At 43.0% G+C, this 20,553-nt stretch overlaps 2 protein-coding genes across 6 annotated transcripts in view; both read left to right on the top strand.

Moving 5' to 3' along the window:
* LOC143279534 (3'-5' exoribonuclease HELZ2-like) overlaps positions 1–5,639 on the top strand; it is a 65,764-nt gene extending 60,125 nt beyond the window's left edge. For all 3 annotated transcript variants that reach the window (XM_076583612.1, XM_076583604.1, XM_076583617.1), the window contains 2 exons: positions 574–741; positions 2,870–5,639. In XM_076583612.1, coding sequence (XP_076439727.1) covers positions 574–741; positions 2,870–2,967 — 266 coding nt within the window. In that variant the 3' untranslated portion in view covers positions 2,968–5,639. The remainder of the gene's footprint in view (positions 1–573; positions 742–2,869) is intronic.
* A 3,127-nt stretch (positions 5,640–8,766) lies between these two features.
* Positions 8,767–20,553, top strand: part of LOC143279515 (long-chain-fatty-acid--CoA ligase 5-like) — a 41,205-nt gene continuing 29,418 nt past the window's right edge. Inside the window, exons 1-2 of one of the 3 annotated variants that reach the window (XM_076583592.1) lie at positions 8,767–8,952; positions 19,531–19,750. In XM_076583592.1, the coding sequence (XP_076439707.1) occupies positions 19,568–19,750 (183 nt within the window). In that variant the 5' untranslated portion in view covers positions 8,767–8,952; positions 19,531–19,567. Of the gene's footprint in view, positions 8,953–12,636; positions 12,765–15,666; positions 15,822–19,530; positions 19,751–20,553 lie in introns of those variants that run through there. The other 2 variants (XM_076583583.1, XM_076583574.1) reach the window with 2 other exon arrangements.

Below are 20,553 nucleotides of genomic sequence, written 5' to 3'. Positions count from 1 at the left end.
TCTCCCCCTCCACTAGACCTTGAGTGGTGGTCTGGACGCTAGTCATTCGGATGAGACGATAAACTGAGGTCCCGTGTGCAGCATGCACTTAGCGCACGTAAAAGAACCCACGGCAACAAAAGGGTTGTTCCTGGCAAAATTCTGTAGAAAAATCCACTAAGATAGGAAAAACAAATCAAACTGCACACAGGAAAAAATACAAAAGATGGGTGGTGCTGTAGTGTAGCGACGCGCTGTCCCTGGGGGGAGCAGCCCGAATTTCACACAGAGAAATCAGTTATGATAAAAAGAAATACAAATACAAACTCAATGAAATGTATAATATTTTCTTGTTGTCCTGTTCATCTATAACTGTGTTGTAATGTGACATGTTCCAAATATTGAGTTCATCCGTCAGCACGATGAGGAAGGTTCTCTGGCAGTGTGGACAGGGGATGGTGGCGGCAGCTGGGGGTTCCAAGGCTCGGGCTTTCCGCGCCTGTCTCCGCTGCTCAGCAACAGCTGTCCTGGTGACTTAACATTTTCCAAATAAAATGCTGATTAAACTAACAAAATGTTTCTGTGTGTTGACAGGCAGTGAGTTTGACTTTGTGGTGTTCTCCACCTGTCGGTCCGTGAGTCGCAGTGAAGCCCGGAAGGCACCCACCAGTGCCTGGCTGCACAGACATCTGGGGGTGACTGCTGATGCCCATCAGATGAACACAGCACTGACACGTGCCAGGGAGGTGCTGATCATTACTGGTGAGTTGTGTGGTGGGGAGGGACATCTTGGTGTGTGTGTTGTTACTGTGATGTGTTGTGTGGTGGGAGGGACACCTTGGTGTGTGTCGTTTCTGTGTTGTGTGGGAGGGAGAGAGTGTGGTGTGTGTGTCGTTCCTGTGATGTGGGGAGTTGTGTGGGGGGGATCTGATGTGTTGTGTGATGGGAGGGACACTGTGATGTGTGTGTTGTTACTGTGATCTGGTGTGTTGTGTGGGAGGAGGGACACTGTGATGTGTGTTGTTACTGTGATCTGGTGTGTTGTGTGGTGGGAGGGACACCATGATGTGTGTTGTTACTGTGATCTGGTGTGTTGTGTGGTGGGAGGGACACCATGATGTGTGTTGTTACTGTGATCTGGTGTGTTGTGTGGTGGGAGGGACACCATGATGTGTGTTGTTACTGTGATCTGGTGTGTTGTGTGATGGGAGGGACACTGTGATGTGTGTGTTGTTACTGTGATCTGGTGTGTTGTGTGGGAGGAGGGACACTGTGATGTGTGTTGTTACTGTGATCTGGTGTGTTGTGTGGTGGGAGGGAGACAGTGTTGTGTGTTGTTACTGTGATCTGATGTGTTGTGTGGGAGGAGGGACACCATGATGTGTGTTGTTACTGTGATCTGGTGTGTTGTGTGGTGGGAGGGAGACAGTGTTGTGTGTTGTGTGGGAGGAGGGACACCATGATGTGTGTTGTTACTGTGATCTGGTGTGTTGTGTGGTGGGAGGGAGACAGTGTTGTGTGTTGTGTGGTGGGAGGGACACTGTGATGTGTGTTGTTACTGTGATCTGGTGTGTTGTGTGGTGGGAGGGAGACAGTGTTGTGTGGTGGGAGGGACACCATGATGTGTGTTGATACTGTGATCTGGTGTGTTGTGTGGTGGGAGGGACACCTTGGTGTGTGTGTGTGCTGTTACTGCGATCTGCCCATGTAAAAAAAAAACAAGAGAGGCAAGGCCTTCAAGACTCACTTGAGATACACTTTAAAAAAAAATCTAATTTTTAAAATGTGTTCTGTATTTGTTATTATAAAGCTTCGGGTTAAAAGAAAAAGAAAAAACAAACAAAAAAAAACCCAGTCCTAACAGCAGATTCAAACCCCGGATGAGAAGAAACTGTCTTATCCATTACACTATCGTGGCTCCATAACTGACATTCAAAAATATAATACTTAAACATGCTTTTTTAAAGGGCGATAAATCGATTGCGGCATTTGCAGTGATAACGCTCTTCAAATCATATTATTTCTGGTGTATCTTGGGCATTCAAAAAATCTTTAAGGACAATTAAAAATTCTTTTTAAGTCCGCAGTAAAGGAGACGTGGCTATCGCTGCAATCACACTGCAACATTTAGCCGTTTTCTCTGGATCTGGATAGATGTACAAGCTTAGTTACACCCAGTTGACACGGTTGATTCAATTTCTCTTTTATGTTCATTCTAGTTTTATAGTTTTAAAGTTGATATGAAAATTGAGTATTTTGTTAACCTAATAACATGTAGAGCCAAGTATAAGTACTTCTAAACGTTGTATGAAGTGAAAAGGACTTCATTTTGAGAAAAGTCAAGACTGAAAATTTTTGCGTTTCATCAATTCAAGGGTATTAACTCTCATGGTTTATTATTTTTAACTGTGAATTCCGCCTGATTCTGTGGATATCTTTATGGCAGTTTGGGGCATAATCTAGTAAGTGATGCGGCGTTCACAAATCTTTCTTTTATTTTTTTGTGTCCATCCCAGAGGTGCAATATTGTTTTAAACAAGATGACTGGAAAGAACTGAATTTTTCCTATTTTTATGCCTAATTTGGTGTCAACTGACAAAGTATTTGCAGAGAAAATGGCAGTGTTAAAGTTTACCAAGGACACACATACACACACACACACACAACCGAACACCGGGTTAAAACATAGACTCACTTTGTTTACACAAGTGAGTCAAAAATCACTTGATATATAAGTTATGTTGCTGCTGTTCATTGTTTGATGTTACAAGAATTGTCATAAACAGTATGATAGCAGAGTATTAAATTTCCATGTCAGAAGATGCTCAGTTTGAAATAGCATTTAGCATATCACCGTGTTAATAATTCTGGCTTGCTGTGTTGTTTTCAGGTAACAAGCACCTGCTTCAGTGCATTCCTCAGTGGAGAATAGTGCTGGACCATTGTCGGGAACGTAAGAGCTTGATTGATGCTCATTCCTGCACGTAAGAACAAGATGACAAATGCAAATCAGCAAGCCAGTCTGAATCATCATTGACATGTTGGCTTTGCAGCCCACTTCTGTGTGACAGACTCCATGAAGAGTTTGCTGGTTGGTTCACTGCCAGCTGAGGACCTTCATCATTGATATTGATATGTGATTAATGCGAAACAAGTGAATCGAGCAGTCCTAATTCGTCGATGCTTCTTCAAGTGAACTGTGTGCCCAGGATGATGGGCTAAACTGCTGTGGGAAAACTGATGTGAACAAAACAGAAATATGTGACAGTTTGTGAAGGATGGTTTGAACCAGCAGAGTAAACTGCTTCTTCAGATGACATTTTATCCTGGACGGATTGTGATGCAGGGTGTTGCTTCTTTTAAAGAGGAGGAGAGATGACTTGCTGGAATTTATGGAATATGGATTAGACTTTCTAACTTTTCAGACTGTCTGTGCTCTTTTTATAACTTTGGTTTTAATGTAAGCTTTTAAGATGTCATTTTTAATGTGTGTGTGGCTTTTTGATTTTTCTTTTCTCTATTTTTGTGTTGCTGGTTTTGGTCGGGCCATCAGGCAGTGCCTGTGTTACCAAAGGGGTTTATTATTATTGACCTACAGCATAAAATGTTTGAGTTCAACATGTACTTCTTTTAACACAGCGTATGATTTTTTATGTGCTTGTGTTCATAAAAACAAAACAGTTTTTATGTTTTACTTTTACTCTTTTGTTTTGCACTTTCCCGGGTTTTCCTCGCCATTGTAGTTGTACATAATCTGACACTACAAAATGTGTTTTAGCCAGTAGTTAAAAAAATTCTTCCTTATTTTTCGCATGGAATTTTGATTGCTTATGTTTGTTTTGTTTCTTTAGTATGAATGAGTTTAGGTTTGTTTTGCTTTGTAATAATTTGTTTAAACCAGAACAGTGTGGAAAAAGAGACAGTGGACTTCAACTTGTTAAAGTTACAATTTTCATTATGCTGCAGTGACAGAACCGGCTTATTTGCTCCTTACAGTTGGAGTTGTGAGTGGGGAAAGCAGAGAGAAAACATTCAATCCAAACAGTTTGCTTTTTATCATTATATCATTGTATTTCAAACTGTGTGCTCGGATTATATAGGTATATATATAGGAAATTACTCTCATCTAGTAGTGAAATTATCTAGTAGTGGAATTATTATTGGTAATAAGAATAATAATAATAATAAATTAATGTTTTATATAGTATTCTCCTTGCCAAGTTTTCTCTCTTCTGTTCAGTAGAACTACATTTTTGTTATGTAGTGATGGTGAATGACTGAAGGAATACCTGTTCAGTATTATCCTGTGTGATTTTTGTGTTGGAAGAGCACTCCACAATTATTGAATAGTTATCCACCTGTCTTGAACAGCTTAATTTTTTCCCCTTTTGTTTTCATCCAGTATGTTACCTTTTGTGAAGTGTGGTAGTCTACAATTTTCTGAAAAAGAAAACTAGATTGTCATAAATTTGTCATGAGCAGCTTTGTTGCTGACAAAATCATGTAAATACATGTTTGTGATATGTGAGATTGTTCTCTGAATTAACCTGGGACGTTTGTCCAAGAAATACAGACACTTGTAACAGGTACATGTATACTGTTGTTATCTGAATTGACCTTTGACATTCATCTAAGAAATACAGATACTTGTAACAGGTACATGTATACTCACACTTTCTCATGTTCTTTTCATTGTGTATGCTCAAAAAACAATGTTATTTTGAATGTCACACTTTATGTATTAGACACTTGCTTCATTTGTTCTTCAACCCAGTCAGTTGTAAAAGATGCATAATGTTTAAACATGTTTACATATTAATTGATGTTGTTGATCATGGTCATGTGGAATGAGATATGTCAGCTTCTGTGGGTCGTTAGATCCAGGATAAATGGAAGCAGACCTCTTTCTCCTAAAATAATGCTCAGAATATCATTCTTGGCAAAATGATTGTGTTGATGATCGACTTTGTTCTTTTCAACTTAAATTGCATTTATTGTTAGTCTCTGCTGAGTATGTAAATTCCAGCTGTACAGAGCTGTGGAAGTGCAAGTTTTCTCACATTAGAAATGAAGAAAGTACTTTGGACTTTTGAGGAGTTGTTCATGCTTTGAAATTTGAAATGTTGGAAATAGAATTGGGAATTATGATGGTGGCATCTGTGTGTACTGTTTGCTGGTGTGGTTTTTTTTTTTTTAATCATGCATGCATGCAAATGTATTGATTTTATTCTTTGAAAAATGAAAATGATATTTAGCTTAACTCATTTAGTGTGTATCATTTTTTACTCTGATTTTTGTTCTTCCTGTATGTGTTCCATTCCAGTTATGGAGTGGTGTAAAATAATTATTTTCCTCTCGCGAACTCTCAGCTGCTGTGTAAGAACATGAACACTTTTTTCCATATGTTTTTAAGCTGGTGCATGGCTGTTTTTTTTTGTGGTTTTTTTTATTACTCCATTTTGTAACGGCCCCTGAGAGATATGAAACCTGTATCAAGCAACAAATCAGTGGAGAATTTGATATAACTTTTTGTCCATTGGTTTTGTTTTGCTGTCAGCAGCATAACTGCCCCACTCTTGAAATGTGTTTGTACATTTCCAACTAGAGAATCGTGTATCCTGATGAAATAAATTTCCAGTGACAGTAATCATTTAAGTGTTGATGTGTGTTTGCTTATTTTATTTGTCTGGAAGCAGGCCTTGGATGTGGTTGTGTCTCACTTGCATGTTCCTTTTTTTTTTTTTTTTAATTGTCAAGTGAAGTGCATATTTAGCAGGATTGGAGGGCAGGGGGTAGAGAGATTAAAGGAGGAGGAGTAGAGAGATTAAGGGAGGAGGGGGTAGGAGAGAGATTAATGGAGGAGGGTGGAGTAGAGAGATTAAAGGAGGGGGGTAGAGAGATTAAAGGAGAGAGGGGTAGTGATTAAAGGAGGGGGGTAGAGAGATTAAAGGAGGGGGAGTAGAGAGATTAAGGGAGGAGGGGGTAGGAGAGAGATTAATGGAGGAGGGTGGAGTAGAGAGATTAAAGGAGGAGGGGGGTAGAGAGATGAAAGGAGGAGGGGGGAGTAGAGAGATTAAAGGAGGAGGGGGGTAGAGAGATTAAAGGAGGAGGGAGGTAGAGAGATTAAAGGAGGAGGGGGGAGTAGAGAGATTAAAGGAGGAGGGGGGTAGAGAGATTAAAGGAGGGGGAGTAGAGAGATTAATGGAGGGGGGGGGAGTAGAGAGATTAAAGGAGGAGGAGGAGTAGAGAGATTAAAGGAGGAGGAGGAGTAGAGAGATTAATGGAGAGAGGGGTAGAGAGATTAAAGGAGGGGGAGTAGAGAGATTAAAGGAGGGGGGGGGGAGTAGAGAGATTAAAGGAGGAGGGGGGAGTAGAGATTAAAGGAGGAGGAGTAGAGAGATTAAAGGAGGAGGGGGGAGTAGAGAGATTAAAGGAGGAGGGGGGAGTAGAGAGATTAAAGGAGGAGGGGGGAGTAGAGAGATTAAAGGAGGAGGGAGGTAGAGAGATTAGGAGGAGGAGGAGTAGAGAGATTAAAGGAGGAGGTGGGAGTAGAGAGATTAAAGGAGGAGGGAGGTAGAGAGATTAGGAGGAGGAGGAGTAGAGAGATTAAAGGAGGAGGAGTAGAGAGATTAAAGGAGGAAGTGGGAGTAGAGAGATTAAAGGAGGAAGGGGGAGTAGAGAGATTAAAGGAGGAGGAGGAGTAGAGAGATTAAAGGAGGAGGGAGGTAGAGAGATTAGGAGGAGGAGGAGTAGAGAGATTAAAGGAGGAGGTGGAAGTAGAGAGATTAAAGGAGGAGGGGGGAGTAGAGAGATTAAAGGAGGAGGGGGGAGTAGAGAGATTAAAGGAGGAGGAGTAGAGAGATTAAAGGAGGAGGGGGGAGTAGAGAGATTAAAGGAGGAGGTGGAAGTAGAGAGATTAAAGGAGGAGGGGGGAGTAGAGAGATTAAAGGAGGAGGGGGGAGTAGAGAGATTAAAGGAGGTGTCAAAGTATGTGCACAGTCAAACATTTCTACATTTGAGACAAACATCTTAAGAAAATATATTTTTTAAAAGCACACGCCTGGATGGACCTCCAAGTTTAAATTTGTGGGGACAACATTGTGTTGTTAGTTTGAGTGAGTTCTGGTGAGAGCAATTATAAGCAATTAAGCAGGTTACGAAAACACCTGTTGCTTTTCATGCATTTTAATAGTTGTTTTTTTCTGCTGTTACATTGCTGTTCTTTCACAAAAGAATGGGAAGAAAAACAAGGTCATGAAATGGCACACGAAAAAGTGCTTGATTAAAAAAGTAGATAAAGAAAAGATTTCCCAGCACCTGTTTTTGGGTGTGTATCTTCTCGTTCACACACACACACACACACACGGTTAAAAAAAAGACTATCATCAAAAAATGACAAAAACAACAGATTTAGTTCAATCACCATGAGTACAGGTTTGAAAACATTGCCCCATTTTCTCAAGTTGTATAGCAGCCTCCATCTCAGCTCATAAGACCATGGTTATAGGCCTACTGGGTGTTCTCATCATGGAACTTGAAGAGCGCCTGTCATGGCTTGACACTCCAGTCCTGGAACATCATTCTCTTTTTTGCAGATTTTACATCAGATGCTTCATAGAGCTCTTTGTGTGGTTCACTGCTCCTCAGGTCACGTGCTCTCCCCTCTTTCACAGTCATGCTTTTCCTACTGCTTTGTGTCAAGGGCAATACAGACCAGGTCTCTTTGATAAAATGTGTCCACCTTGACCGTGAAAAAAACGTTCGATTAAGAAAAAAAAGGTCTCTAATAATGATGATAATACTGTATATAAAAGCAGTTCTGAGTGCATTTAACAATACATATGGTATGAATATGGTACCTGAATCAGTAGGGCATATAGTAATAAGTTTTAAAGATACAAACCCACTGAAATACTATTTCAAAAACAGTATATCACTCGGCTCACACACCCTCTTCCACCTTAACCCTTTCCCTCTCCTCCCCCACATACACACACATTGACACATGCTACCACACAAAGATGATCTGATGGAAGGGAGGGGAAAGATCTATTGTTCAAAGATTGAACAAATGTTTTATGATTTAAGTTGAAAGATGTACTTAAGATAAATCACTGCGGTGTAGTCATGAATGCCCAACAGCACAAGACTCATTCTCAAGCTGGCTGGATGGAAGGTTGACTCCCACTTTAGGTAATATGCCTGCCCAGAACGGAAGCGGGGGACCACGAACATTTCCTTGACGACTCCATGTGGAGATGGACAGTGAAAATCTTCTTCTTCTCTTCAACTTTGTGAAGAATCACTGGGTGCCGCACAGAACTGTTCACCAGATTCCTACAACTAACAATCTGTCAATTGTGTGTCAAAGCCTGCGAAAATACCAAGCTTTAAAATCAGGCGCATGAGACATAAAGTCAAACTTCTAAACACATGCTGGGCGTTTACCACTTTTAGCTTGGCATTCCCACCCCCACACCCATCCCCTCAGCACTCGTTCGCGCACATACGGACAGTCAAGTCAGACAAACTCAAGCACACTTGTGCTTGCGTTTCAACCTGCAGAACAAACCGATAACCTTTAATCTTTTCGAGTGCAACACACTCTAAGCGCAATCACGCAATATAAACGCAGGTCACTGTCAAAACCACACACGGGCTTAAACGTGAAAGATCTTACACAACTGTGCAAGTTGTCCATGATAAAAGTTTACACTCAACAACTTTGACTTTGCTCACTATCTGTCACGGCCAGTACAGTATGTTGTGTAAGAAGTGTAAGTGAGGGTGGTGCGATATGGCGAGGGTGGTGATAGGATCAGGCAGATAACGGCCCTCTGTCTGACGGTCACCCCATCCCGTCATTGCTTGCATCACGCACTATCACATCAGCTTCGGGGCTGCTTGGACGTTGGAACCTTGCGTCTCATCAGGTTGAAGGCTCGAACCCAGCCGTTCCGTGGCCATTCTGAGGTGAGATCTGACGTATTGTGTGTTGTCTGTCTCCACAATGGAAGGCATGGATTGCAGATGTACTGGACCCGATCGAAAATGGTCATACACGTTAACTCTCTCCATACGAACGGCGAAAGAGACGACGCTAACAGCGTTTCACCCCAATCACCATCATCAAAATATTGCAAGAGGAAGGCTCTTATACTGAAGAGGTGAATGTTGACAAAGAATACCACAATTCTTACGACGGAAGCTAAAGATTGGGTCATTCAGACACCCACTGGAAATCCGAGGGGTCTGTGTAGAGGAGAAGAGAGGACTGGCCGTACTGAGTGAGTTAAAGCCTACAACTGGATACAATTGAACCCGGGGGTTGCATGCAGCCCTTGAAGGCAATGGAAGATATGAATGTCTTGTTTCAGTACTTTCATTTTTACCTGTTTGTAACTCATGCATTTCACTCTCTGTGTCTCAGTGTCTCTCTGCCTTTGTATCTCTGTATCTGCATGTATGTCTCTCTCTTTGTCTGTCTGTCTCTCTTTCTCTAATTATCTAAGTGAACCATATATCTATTGACTAATATAGACCGTTTCATAAAATGTTCTTGTAAATCTTTCTTTTCGACGCATGCGATATTACTGTCCACAGAAAAAGACACACTGCAAACAGTAGGCTATGGTATACCCATGAAACAGATTTGTCCGCCTTGTATTATGTTGTCCCGTGTCAGATGTGAGACAAATACATAATTCCGTTGAATCATCATAGAAGACCAAGTAATTTTCAGTCAGTGCTTCTATGATCATAACAAACGAAAACCTTATTTCAAATCTTGCCACATATATTTACCCGCCACTGAAAAACGTAGTTTTATGACGGGTTTACAAGAATATGTCTAAATTTGCTCATGCAGGTATATATATGTAATAATATTATAAGCTTAATGTATTCATACCTTTAAATGGAGCCATGGCCTTGATGAATAACTGAACTCTCTCTGTGTGTCTTCTTGCTTTCTATACAATTACATCCTACGTCTGCTCTCCCTTTTTGTGTATTTATTTTATCACATTGTGCACAAATGCGTACGATGATTGTTATATGCCGGAATGTATGTTTTTACACCTGGTCATTAATCTTTGATCAGAGCAAAGCAGTCTTTATGAGAACTGACATCTTAAAAAACGCTTGGTAAAGACTGATCCGCCAAAATACCAGTTTGGTGTGAGAATTTTTTAAAGTGAAATTATTTATGGTGTGTGTGTGTGTGTGTGTGTGTGTTTAGATAACAAAAAAAGTGAATTCATCTACACATCACAACGGTTGGTTAGACACTTCTAGTTCAAGTTGGAGTCATGCCTGATGAATGCTGAAGCTGTCATTATACTTCATTGTTTCATATGCAAGACTAGAGACGGCGGCAGTTTTACCGCTGTGATAGTGTAACATGAATGAGTGAAACAATACAACAATGGAGATCAAAACAGTTATCTAAATGACAGGGTCGACGACTCGCGCTCACAGACTGATAGCGATACCGTACTGTTTTCAATGGAAATTATGCAAGGACAGTGGATTATTCAGTTTGATAAAACTTGACCAGTTATCACCACCATGATCACCACTGCACCGAGAACACACACACACACACACACACGGTCAGCCACGTTTACAACATGAAACACATACACACACAGAGCCATCCACGTTTACACACTCTTCTGCTATACCTCCAGTCATGAAGTCTACTGCTGCGTCATCGGCTGACGTAATTCCAGCACAAAACTCACTGACGTCAAACGCTTCGAAGGTTTTTGTTGCGTGTAGTGCGCACATATGCAGGCTATACTCTGGTCAGTCTTGGCCAAAAGTAGCTACAAATGTCTCCTTATTATTGATATTATTGACGTCGTGTCGGCCTCGAAATGTTAGATTTAATTTAAATATATAAAGATTTTAAAGAAAAAAATGTGCACTTGGTAGTGGGCGGGAAGGAGCGGGTTCAGGCAGACATGCACACACTCAGCTGTCAATCATGGGCTTTGCTTTCCGTGTCGGCGGTCTCTGTACACACAGTTGAAGTTTTTATCCTCAGTCGAACAACGAAGCCTTCGCAACACATATCTTTTCAAACTGTATACTTTTCTCACTGGCTGAAACTTTTGTGATGTTATTGCTGGGTGTGCTCTGTGTGTTGATTTCTACTGATGCATCTGTGAAACTGCATGCTTGGTGCATATCTGTTATGCATGTGTGAGTGTTATGTGTGAATGTGTGTCTTCATGTTTTACATTTATTTGCTTATTTATCATCATTGTTGTCTTATTTATTTATTATTATTATTATTATTATTATTATTATTATTATTACTACTACCTTTTTTATATTATAATTATTATTTATTTATTTATTTATGTAAGCTCATCTATTATCTATTCACCTTTTTTCTTTTCTTTTTTTCTCAAGGCCTGACTAAGCGCTTTGGGTTACGCTGCTGGTCAGGCATCTGCTTGGCAGATGTGGTGTAGCGTATATGGATTTGTCCGAACGCAGTGACGCCTCCTTGAGCTACTGAAACTGAAACCGAAGCATCTGTGATGATTCTGGTGTGTTTTCGTGATGCCTGGCTCCTTGGTGTTTATGTTTTTTACGACTGTGGTGAATGTGATGTGCTTCAGTTGTTTTGCTGTGATTTGCGCATGTGTGATTTGAGACTGTGATGGTGCCTGTGTTGATTTACATGGTTTTGTCACTTAGTCTTACATAAGTATATTTTAGCCTATGTCGTGTGCGACTGTGTTGACGGTACATAATTTACGTCACATTAATTAGTATTGAATTTGTATATTGTAAAGTGCGTGGTGAGCCCCAGCTGCGATGGGGGTACTGTGCTGTGTAAGCCTGCATTTCTATTTTCTTTATCATCATTATTGTAAAACATGAAGACCCAAGCAGGGTGTACAACTTTACCGAATTGACGCGTGCCGGCCATAACCCCAAAGCAATGACAATGACAATGACAAATGTTTTATTGAGGGTAAAATGGATAAGCTGGAAGCTTCTTTACACCATGCCCTCACACACGCATACACACACATACACACATTCTAATAAATGAAATAAGTATGAATAATAAATGACATAGAACAAACCAAATAGATAATAATAGTCACATAAATGGATGAATCAAAGACTACAATTACGGAAACATGAAAATCATACAAAACATTGCCACATGAAAATCTTAACACACACACGTGTGTGCACACACAGGCATCATACACATAATCTCGAACACACAAGTACACAGAGATACACACGCATACTTACACTCGCCGATTTTCCTTGCTTACACACTGTTGGAGATGCAACGCAAAGCTAGATGGATTCCTTCAGATTCGCCTTCCCCAGTCACTCCTCCCGTAACTTACCTATATCCATCCCCCTGACACCGCCACCACTACCATCACCCACCACCCTCGTCTGCTGCAAAACAAAACAAAACAAAACAAAACAACATGCAACACGTCCACACGTCGGACACACAACGTGCATCTCACATGCAGCACATGTTCTCCCAGCTTCAAGGCAACGTACGTTAGCGGCAGTCGGGGGTAAGGTGGAGGGGGGTTGCAGGAAGTGAAGGGGATGTAGGGGTGTGAGGGATGCATGGGAGTGTGAAAAAGAGAGAGGAGAATTGTGAATCCAGCCTGTTGTGAGGCTGAGGGCACAGTCAGCGGCCTAAGAGGGGACTGTCGTCGTGTACACCAGTTGGCCGACTGAGCTGAGGATTACAATGCATGTACGGATGCCACTCTGAGGATTTCACCGTAAGTACTCAACAAAAAGTTATACACAGCGTATGTTAGGTTTAAAAGAATAAGAAAGTCTGTGTTATTTGAGACGCACTGAGGGCGACAGCTAGAGCCAGACAACCGCACGGCAAAGCAGACGACTGACATGTGTCGTTCTCCTGTCGGCCGGGCTTGCTCTCTCTGGCAGCGGCAGTGGGTTGTGTGGTCTATGAGGGGACTGGAAGACAGACGAACGTGTTACGTATTTGTTTCAAACTGACCTTTTTGGAGAAAGATCGAGATATGTGTATTAACAATTTGATCGAGATATGTGTGTTAACACTTTAATCGAGATATGCCGGTGTGTTAACACTTTGATCGAGATATGTGTGTTTGCACTTTGATCGAGATATGTGTGTTAGCACTTTCACCGAGATTTATGTGTGTTAACACTTTACTTAGAGATAATGGCACGAATTTTGCTGCAGTGTCTGTGCCGTGTTCGGTACTGCCGGTGCACGCGATTCCCAGGCCAGTATTTGAAACACTGATTTTCAGTTTGCTAGTTTGAAATAAGAATAGAAGTCAGCAGATCCGGGAGGACGGTTAGAGGAGGGGGGGGGAGGTAGGTAGTTACATGTTCAAGCTAAGCGTTGACTCGGGGCAGCGCAGTAATAGGCTTGCCTTGAGCAACATCTAAACAGTTTGTATAATGAAGAGAGTTGTACAAGGGTCTGTGCACGCGGTCTCCGGATTTCTCTCTCTTACACACATATATGCACATGCACAAACGCGCGCACACACATATATACACTCAACAGCGTGCTTACGCACAGTAAACATGCATATACACAAACACACACACCATCGACACAGTTAGGCACCATACTGCCGGCCATAGCACTACCACACACACAGACGGCATCACCCGCCTGCTCACTTAATGGGCGGTACACACACACTGACAGTCAGTACTTCCATCTCTTCTCCCACTTTTTTCGTAGCAACTTGCACACACACACCACACAACCACAACAAAAATTACTAAACTGAAACTATATGCAACCACAGTGACTGATTTCACACACACACACACACACACACACACACTGGCGCGCGCGCGCACACACACACACACACACACACACACACACACACACACACACACACAAACACACACACAAACACACACACGGAACATCAGTGCTAAATGATGCGCTGACGCACGTATCACCCTCCTTCTTCCAATTGATGACCAACATCAGTATGCTGATGAAAAAATGTAAGCCTATATATTGTTTTGTGAGAGGCCGCTTTGTTTCCAACCTCCACCCTCTCCCCAACGAAAGCACAAACATATCTCCATGCACCTCTCTCCCATCTTCACACACATACATACGCACCCACACCCACCCCCTCCCTCCAAGTACCGCAAAGCACGATTTAGTGCAACTGAGGCGATAAAATTTACACATTCTTCGTAGCCACTATGACTGACAACAGATAAAAGGTACGCACAGAGCTGTGTCAAGTAGGTTTCTGTACAAACACGCAATGTAGGCCACACGACTGCCTCGACAACCTCTGAGTGACGAAAAACAAGTTCGCATGACTGTACTGACATGTGTTTCTGTGTTGCAAACTTTCAATCGTATATGCTTAATGATATATATTTTTAAACGAAAAAGGAGTAGCGTCGTCGACTTAAATGTGTCCGCCCAGTAAAACTGGAATGAATTCGATTTCCGAAAGACGAGACTGATTCAAAACAGAAAGAAACATGAAGGGTCTCTCATAGAGAAGGAAATGCCCGTTCGACGAACAATCCCCTCCCCCCCAACCCCTCCCCCCATTGTGGGAAAAACAAAACAAAACAAAAAAAAAACACTTCCAAACGCCGTGCACATCAGTGTGTACGTGTCTGTGTGATTCTCCGTTTGTCTGCCTGCACCCACAATGACGTTGATGTATGCGCTTACTGATGCTCAGTGCGTTGAGCGCAACGACTTTGGGCCCGACGAAAGGCGGTGTGTGTGTATGTGTGCCAGTGTGTGGAAGTAGTAGTTGTACTTAGTCTTGCGTCTGTCCACTTCAAGTCAGGGATATCACAAAGGAAAAAAAAACGTTTATGAGTTGTATGGATGTGTCTGCGTTGACCAGCAAGTGAGAAAAGTCAAAATTGCTGGCAAAACGAATGTTTGGACTCTTTGTGTGTGTGTGTGTGTGTGTGCGCGCGCGCGCGCGTGCGTGCATGCGTGTGTATGTGTGTGTGTAGGCGTATGTATGTATAGTGATGTGTGAATGATGTGTGTGCGCGCACGTGCGTGCGTGTACACACTGTGGTGCATGGTTTCATACCGTGTACAACACGGCAGTGAGATATTTCAAGCTGATCTCTTTGTCATCCACACCAATCTCAAGAGCCAACTTTACCTAGGTAAATACACCCCAGCAAATCTGTACAGAACACACACACACACACACACACACACACACACACACACACACACACACACACACACACACACATATATATATATATATATATATATATATATATATATATATATATATATTATGTACACGTGCCTCAACCCTCGGTGCGCGTGGTCTGTGCTAGGCCAGCAGGCAGTGTCTTTTAAGTGATTGCCCTGCCTGCACTTTTTTTGCTGTGTCAAGTTTATAAGTTTACGTTTTGAATGGTTGAGCAAATACTTCAAGTACTCAAACCGGGTTGTGTGTGTGTGTGTGTGTGTGTGTGTGTGTGTGTGTGTGTGTGAGGGAGTGAGGGGGTTGAAACTGAGACAGAGACAGACTGATACAGAGCGAGTCTCGCCCTTCAAGAGACAGACTCAGCTCAAAGGTACGCGTGCCTATCGACAGCGTTATCGAATGGGGGCAGGATTTTTTCGTTCCCCAGTCGAGGCAGGACAGGGGATAAAGTTCAGGTAGGCATTGTGATCGTCACGTGAGGTGAAGAGAGGTGAAAGGGTTGCATTAAACGGGCCCGTGTCTCTTGCACTGCCACACGGAACTTACCTGCCTCCCGACAGTGAAGTGAGGTGTACGTTCGAATCTTGACTCGAAGTAAAGGTCAGTGTCCCCCCCACAGGTATCTCCTGAACAGCTATGTATTCACATGCTTACTGTGTAACTGTGTGGCTTTGAACTCTTCGTGGGTGTGTTTTCATTAGTTTGGGCAGAAACCTGGTTCCCGGCCGTGCGCGTTATGAGATGGTGCTGAAACGGTGTGGACTGAATGCATTTCTCTTCTTAAGTTGAGAACACCGACAGGAACCGTGACTGTGTGCCATATCAGCGCGTTTGGTGGTGTTTTTTTTTTTTAAAATTTTTTTTTTATTTTTTAAAATTTTTTTTAAGGTCGGGCATCGACTCCTTTTCTTTTTCCAGCAGATGTGGTATAGCGTATATGGATCAGCCCTCACGCTTTGACACATTGAAACTGAAACTCTGAGTGTGTATTGGTGTGTGGGGTGAGGGTGGAGGTTGTGTGTGTGTGTGTGTGTGTGTGTGTGTGTGTGTGTGGGGGGGGGTGATGTGCATGCGTGTTTTCTGTAAGGTAGGGTACTGTTTGTTAAAGGCCGGAGGGAAGGAAGGGGGGTGGGGGGTACGCGCACGGGCGATCATACGCGTACGCGTAGGCGTGTGCGTGCACGCGCGTACACAGGCATGCTTGTACGCAAGCACACGCGCGAATGCACGCAGATGAAGACACAAAGAGGAGGGGGCGTGAGGGGGGGTGGGGGGGGGGCTATTTTTACTCTTGTTTAACTGTCCTTACTCTTTCCGGTCACATCTTCTTTTCCTCCCCCTCCTCCTCCCCCTCTTTTATCCTCGTCTTCCTCCACCTCCTACTTCTTCGCCACCCCCTCAGTCCTTCCTTTCATTATCACCATTATTAACATCATCATCTTCTTCGTCGAGTGGTCATTGTATCTGATATCACCGATGTCTTATCTCTCCCCCATACCTTTCCTATTTATTACCCCCTCTTGAGTCTCTTCATGAATGAAAAATCAATGTTCTATGTACAGAATATTCATCAGGACTGGACCCTCATTTCCTGTCTTATCTTCAGGGATATTCTTATCTCCGGAAAAAAAATATATATGTGCCTCACATCAACCGTTAAAATAGAGAAAAACAAACAAACAAACAAACCATTTGGACTGTTCAACCAAAGGTCAAGTAATCATCTGGTCAAATGATCGAAATCCACAGTACGAATGTTACAAGATCAGAGCCTTGATTGTCGGTCGGTAATTTTGATTCATTTCAAACACTTACCATGTTGTGAGTTTTCTTTCTTGCAGTTTGAGAAATTCCTTCGTATTTGGACGGTATGTGTGGTTACTACGCGCGTGCGTATGTGTGTGCGTGCGCGTAAAGGGGAGTGTGTAGACGTGTGTGTTGAATTGTGGAGGTGGATGGTCGTGAGAAAACGGCTACAATTAGGTTCGAGTTGAGTGTGGAGTTGATGGTTGGGTCTTAATCATCCATATATATAATATATATAGATGTGTGTGTGTGTGTGTGTGTGTGTGTGTGTGCTGTTTATACATCTATTATATGTGTATGTGTACATCCATCCATCCAGCTATTCATTCATTTATCCATTCCGGCGTTCACCCGCAGTAGGACGAATGCACTCCAACCTTCATGTCGGGTCTTGTCTTGCATCGACAACGCGGGCTTATCAAAAGGCACACGGACAGACCCCTCATGGTCTCATGCGGTTTGTTTGTTTTTTTATGTGTATTTAATAACTTGCAAGAAAGAAAAATATATAGCCCCCAAAATACATAGACAACGTTTGTGTTGATTAACTATACTTTAATTAACTATACTTTATCCGCACTTTAATTTTGTAACCTCGAAATTGTATCGACAAATTTTTGTGTTGCTTATCTGTTGTTGTCGTTGCTTTTTTTTTTTTTTTTTTTGTTCCTCTGCACGTGTCCCTTATTTGATAGGTATTTCTGTTTCTCCTTTTGGACCCCTTTTTGTTTGCTTGTCACAGTGAAATCTGTTTTTGTTTTTTTTTGGTCACTGAAATCAGTTTGATGGCTGATGTGGAATACGTGCCACTTGATGGCTGATGTGGAATACGTGCCACTTGATGGCTGATGTGGAATACGTGCCACTTGATGGCTGATGTGGAATACGTGCCACTTGATGGCTGATGTGGAATACGTGCCACTTGATGGCTGATGTGGAATACGTGCCACTTGATGGCTGATGTGGAATACGTGCCACTTTCACCCAGGGTATCTGTCAGTGCAGCAGATAAAGCAGTCAGCCAGTCAGCTAACCAGGCAACCACCAAACTAAATAACTATTCATATGACTTGGTTAAAAAAAAAAACATAAAAAACTACAACAACCAGATTACTGGCGGAGCAGTAAATCTCCTGCCTTTGCACTGAGTTTCAGTTTCACTTTCACTTTCTCAAGGAGGCGTCACTGCGTTCGGACAAATCCATACACGCTACACCACATCTGTTGAGCAGATGCCTGACCAGCAGCATAACCCAACGCGCTTAGTCAGGCCTTGAGTGCATGCTTACATATTTGTGTACCTATGAAAGTGGATTTCATTTTGCGTAATTTCGTCAGAGGACAACACTCTCGTTGCCATGGGTTCTTTTTCAGTGCGCCAAGTGCGTGCTGCACACGGGACCTCGGTTTATCGTCTCATCCGAAAGACTAGACGCTCAGTTTGATTTTCCAGTCAAACTTAGGAGAAAGGGCGAGAGCGGGATTCGAACCCACACCCTCACGGACTCTTTGTATTGGCAGCTGAGCGTCTTAACCATTCTGCCACCTTCCTCCATTTGCACTGAGTCACACCACTCTAAACAACCAGCCACCAACCTCACCTGCATGCAACAAAGCAAAGTGAGATTTATATGATCAATAGTTTCTCCATTGCAATGGGAAGTCATTTACATCTAAGTCTTTTCTGAAGGACTATGACTCTCAAACTAGGAGGTAAAATTGCACTGGCCCGTAGCGCTGCAGCCTCGGGGGCTAGTTGGCCTTTGGGAACCATCCCAATGTCGACTGTCCCAAAAAATCTTCTTGGCCGAGAGAATAGGGATGAAACTTGGGCAAGACACTCTTCAGCACAATCAGATTCTAGCCCAGTTAGTCGGGACAGCAGTTGCCTCCTCTGTTGTTCTGATGGTCATATGACGGGCGCCATAGCCGAATGGTTAAAGTGTTGGACTTTCGATCTGAGGGTCCCGAGTTCGAATCACGGTGACGGCGCCTGGTGGATAAAGGGTGGAGATTTTTACGATCTCCCATGTCAACATATGTGCAGACCTGCCAATGCCTGAACCCCCTTCGTGTGTATACGCAAGCATAAGATCAAATACGCACGTTAAAGATCCTGTAATCCATGTCAGCGTTCGGTGGGTTATGGAAACAAGAACATACCCAGCATGCACACCCCCGAAAGCGGAGTATGGCTGCCTACATGGCGGGGTAAAAACGGTCATACACGTAAAAAGCTCACTCGCGTATATACGAGTGAACGTGGGAGTTGAAGCCCACGAATGCAGAAGAAGAAGAAGAAGAAGAAGAAAGTCATAGTCAGACACGACTGACTGTCATACAGTACAACATACCTAACTAAGGCAACACAGTTTATAATCTGCTTGTAAAGTAGGCGTCCCTTGTGAAAAGCCATCTCTCGCTTCATACAGAATTGGTGTTGCGTCCTCCACACCCCCAAAAAAGGGCGAACGGATTAGAACAGTTGGAACCTGTGTTCCAGTTAGCACGTGTCCATTGAGTCAGCACGAGGGACCAGGATGGCTGACAGCGCCATGAGCAAGGTACAGGAGTTCCTGCAGGAGAACTACGGGCTGGTGGGGGCAGGGGCCGCCACTCTTGCCGGAGCCATGGCCGTCTCCGCCTACCTGTCCTCATCCTCTGGGGAGCGGGTCAAACCTCCGGTGGACATGAATCACCAGTCTGTCATCGTGGAGCATAAGGTGTGTGTGTGTGTGTGTGTGTGTGTGTGTGTGTGTGTGTGTGTGTGTGTGTGTGTGTGTTGTGTGTTGTGTGTGTTGTGTGTGTGTGTGTGTGTGTGTGTGTGTGTTGTGTGTGTGTGTGTGTGTGTGTGTGTGTGTGTGTGTGTTTAGTACGACTCAGTGTACGTGCGACTCTGTGAATGTGTGTGTGTGTGTGTGTGTGTGTGTGTGTGTGTGTGTGTGTTTAGTACGACTAAGTGTACGTGCGACTCTGTGAATGTGTGTGTGTGTGTGTGAGAGAGAGAGAGAGAGAGAGAGAGAGAGAGAGAGAGAAAATTGTCACCAAAGATCGTCCCCAGCTGATAGCCTACTGTCTTGATACTTTTCCTTCACCCCGCATCTGTGTGATTTTAGAGTCACTTACTGTAAACACTGAGCTCCGAGCATCTCCCAGTTTCCACGCTCATCTACTTCCCAACAGTCGTCATGGGAACTTTACGGATGGTTTGATAACTATGATGTATGTGATCACATGACAGAAGCAACCCCCCCAGGTTGTTTTGATGACCCAATTGATTGCGAAAAATCATATTAGGATTGAATGGCATTTTCTTCTTGATATTAAAGAGAGCATGTGTTTGTCGTGCGCTTATATATGTGTGTGTGTGTGTGTGTGTGTGTGTGTGTGTTCGTGTGTGTGTGTGTGTGTGTGTGTGTGTGTGTGTGTGTGTGTGTGTGTTTGTTTGTGTGTGTGTTGTGTGTGTGTGTGTGTGTGTGTGTTTGTGTGTGTGTTGTGTGTGTGTGTGTGTGTGTGTGTGTGTTTG

The sequence above is a fragment of the Babylonia areolata genome, chromosome 1, assembly GCF_041734735.1.
Source record: "Babylonia areolata isolate BAREFJ2019XMU chromosome 1, ASM4173473v1, whole genome shotgun sequence".
Taxonomy (NCBI): domain Eukaryota; kingdom Metazoa; phylum Mollusca; class Gastropoda; order Neogastropoda; family Buccinidae; genus Babylonia; species Babylonia areolata.
Note: the sequence above shows the minus strand (reverse complement) of the source record. Positions and strands in the feature narration are given on the sequence as shown.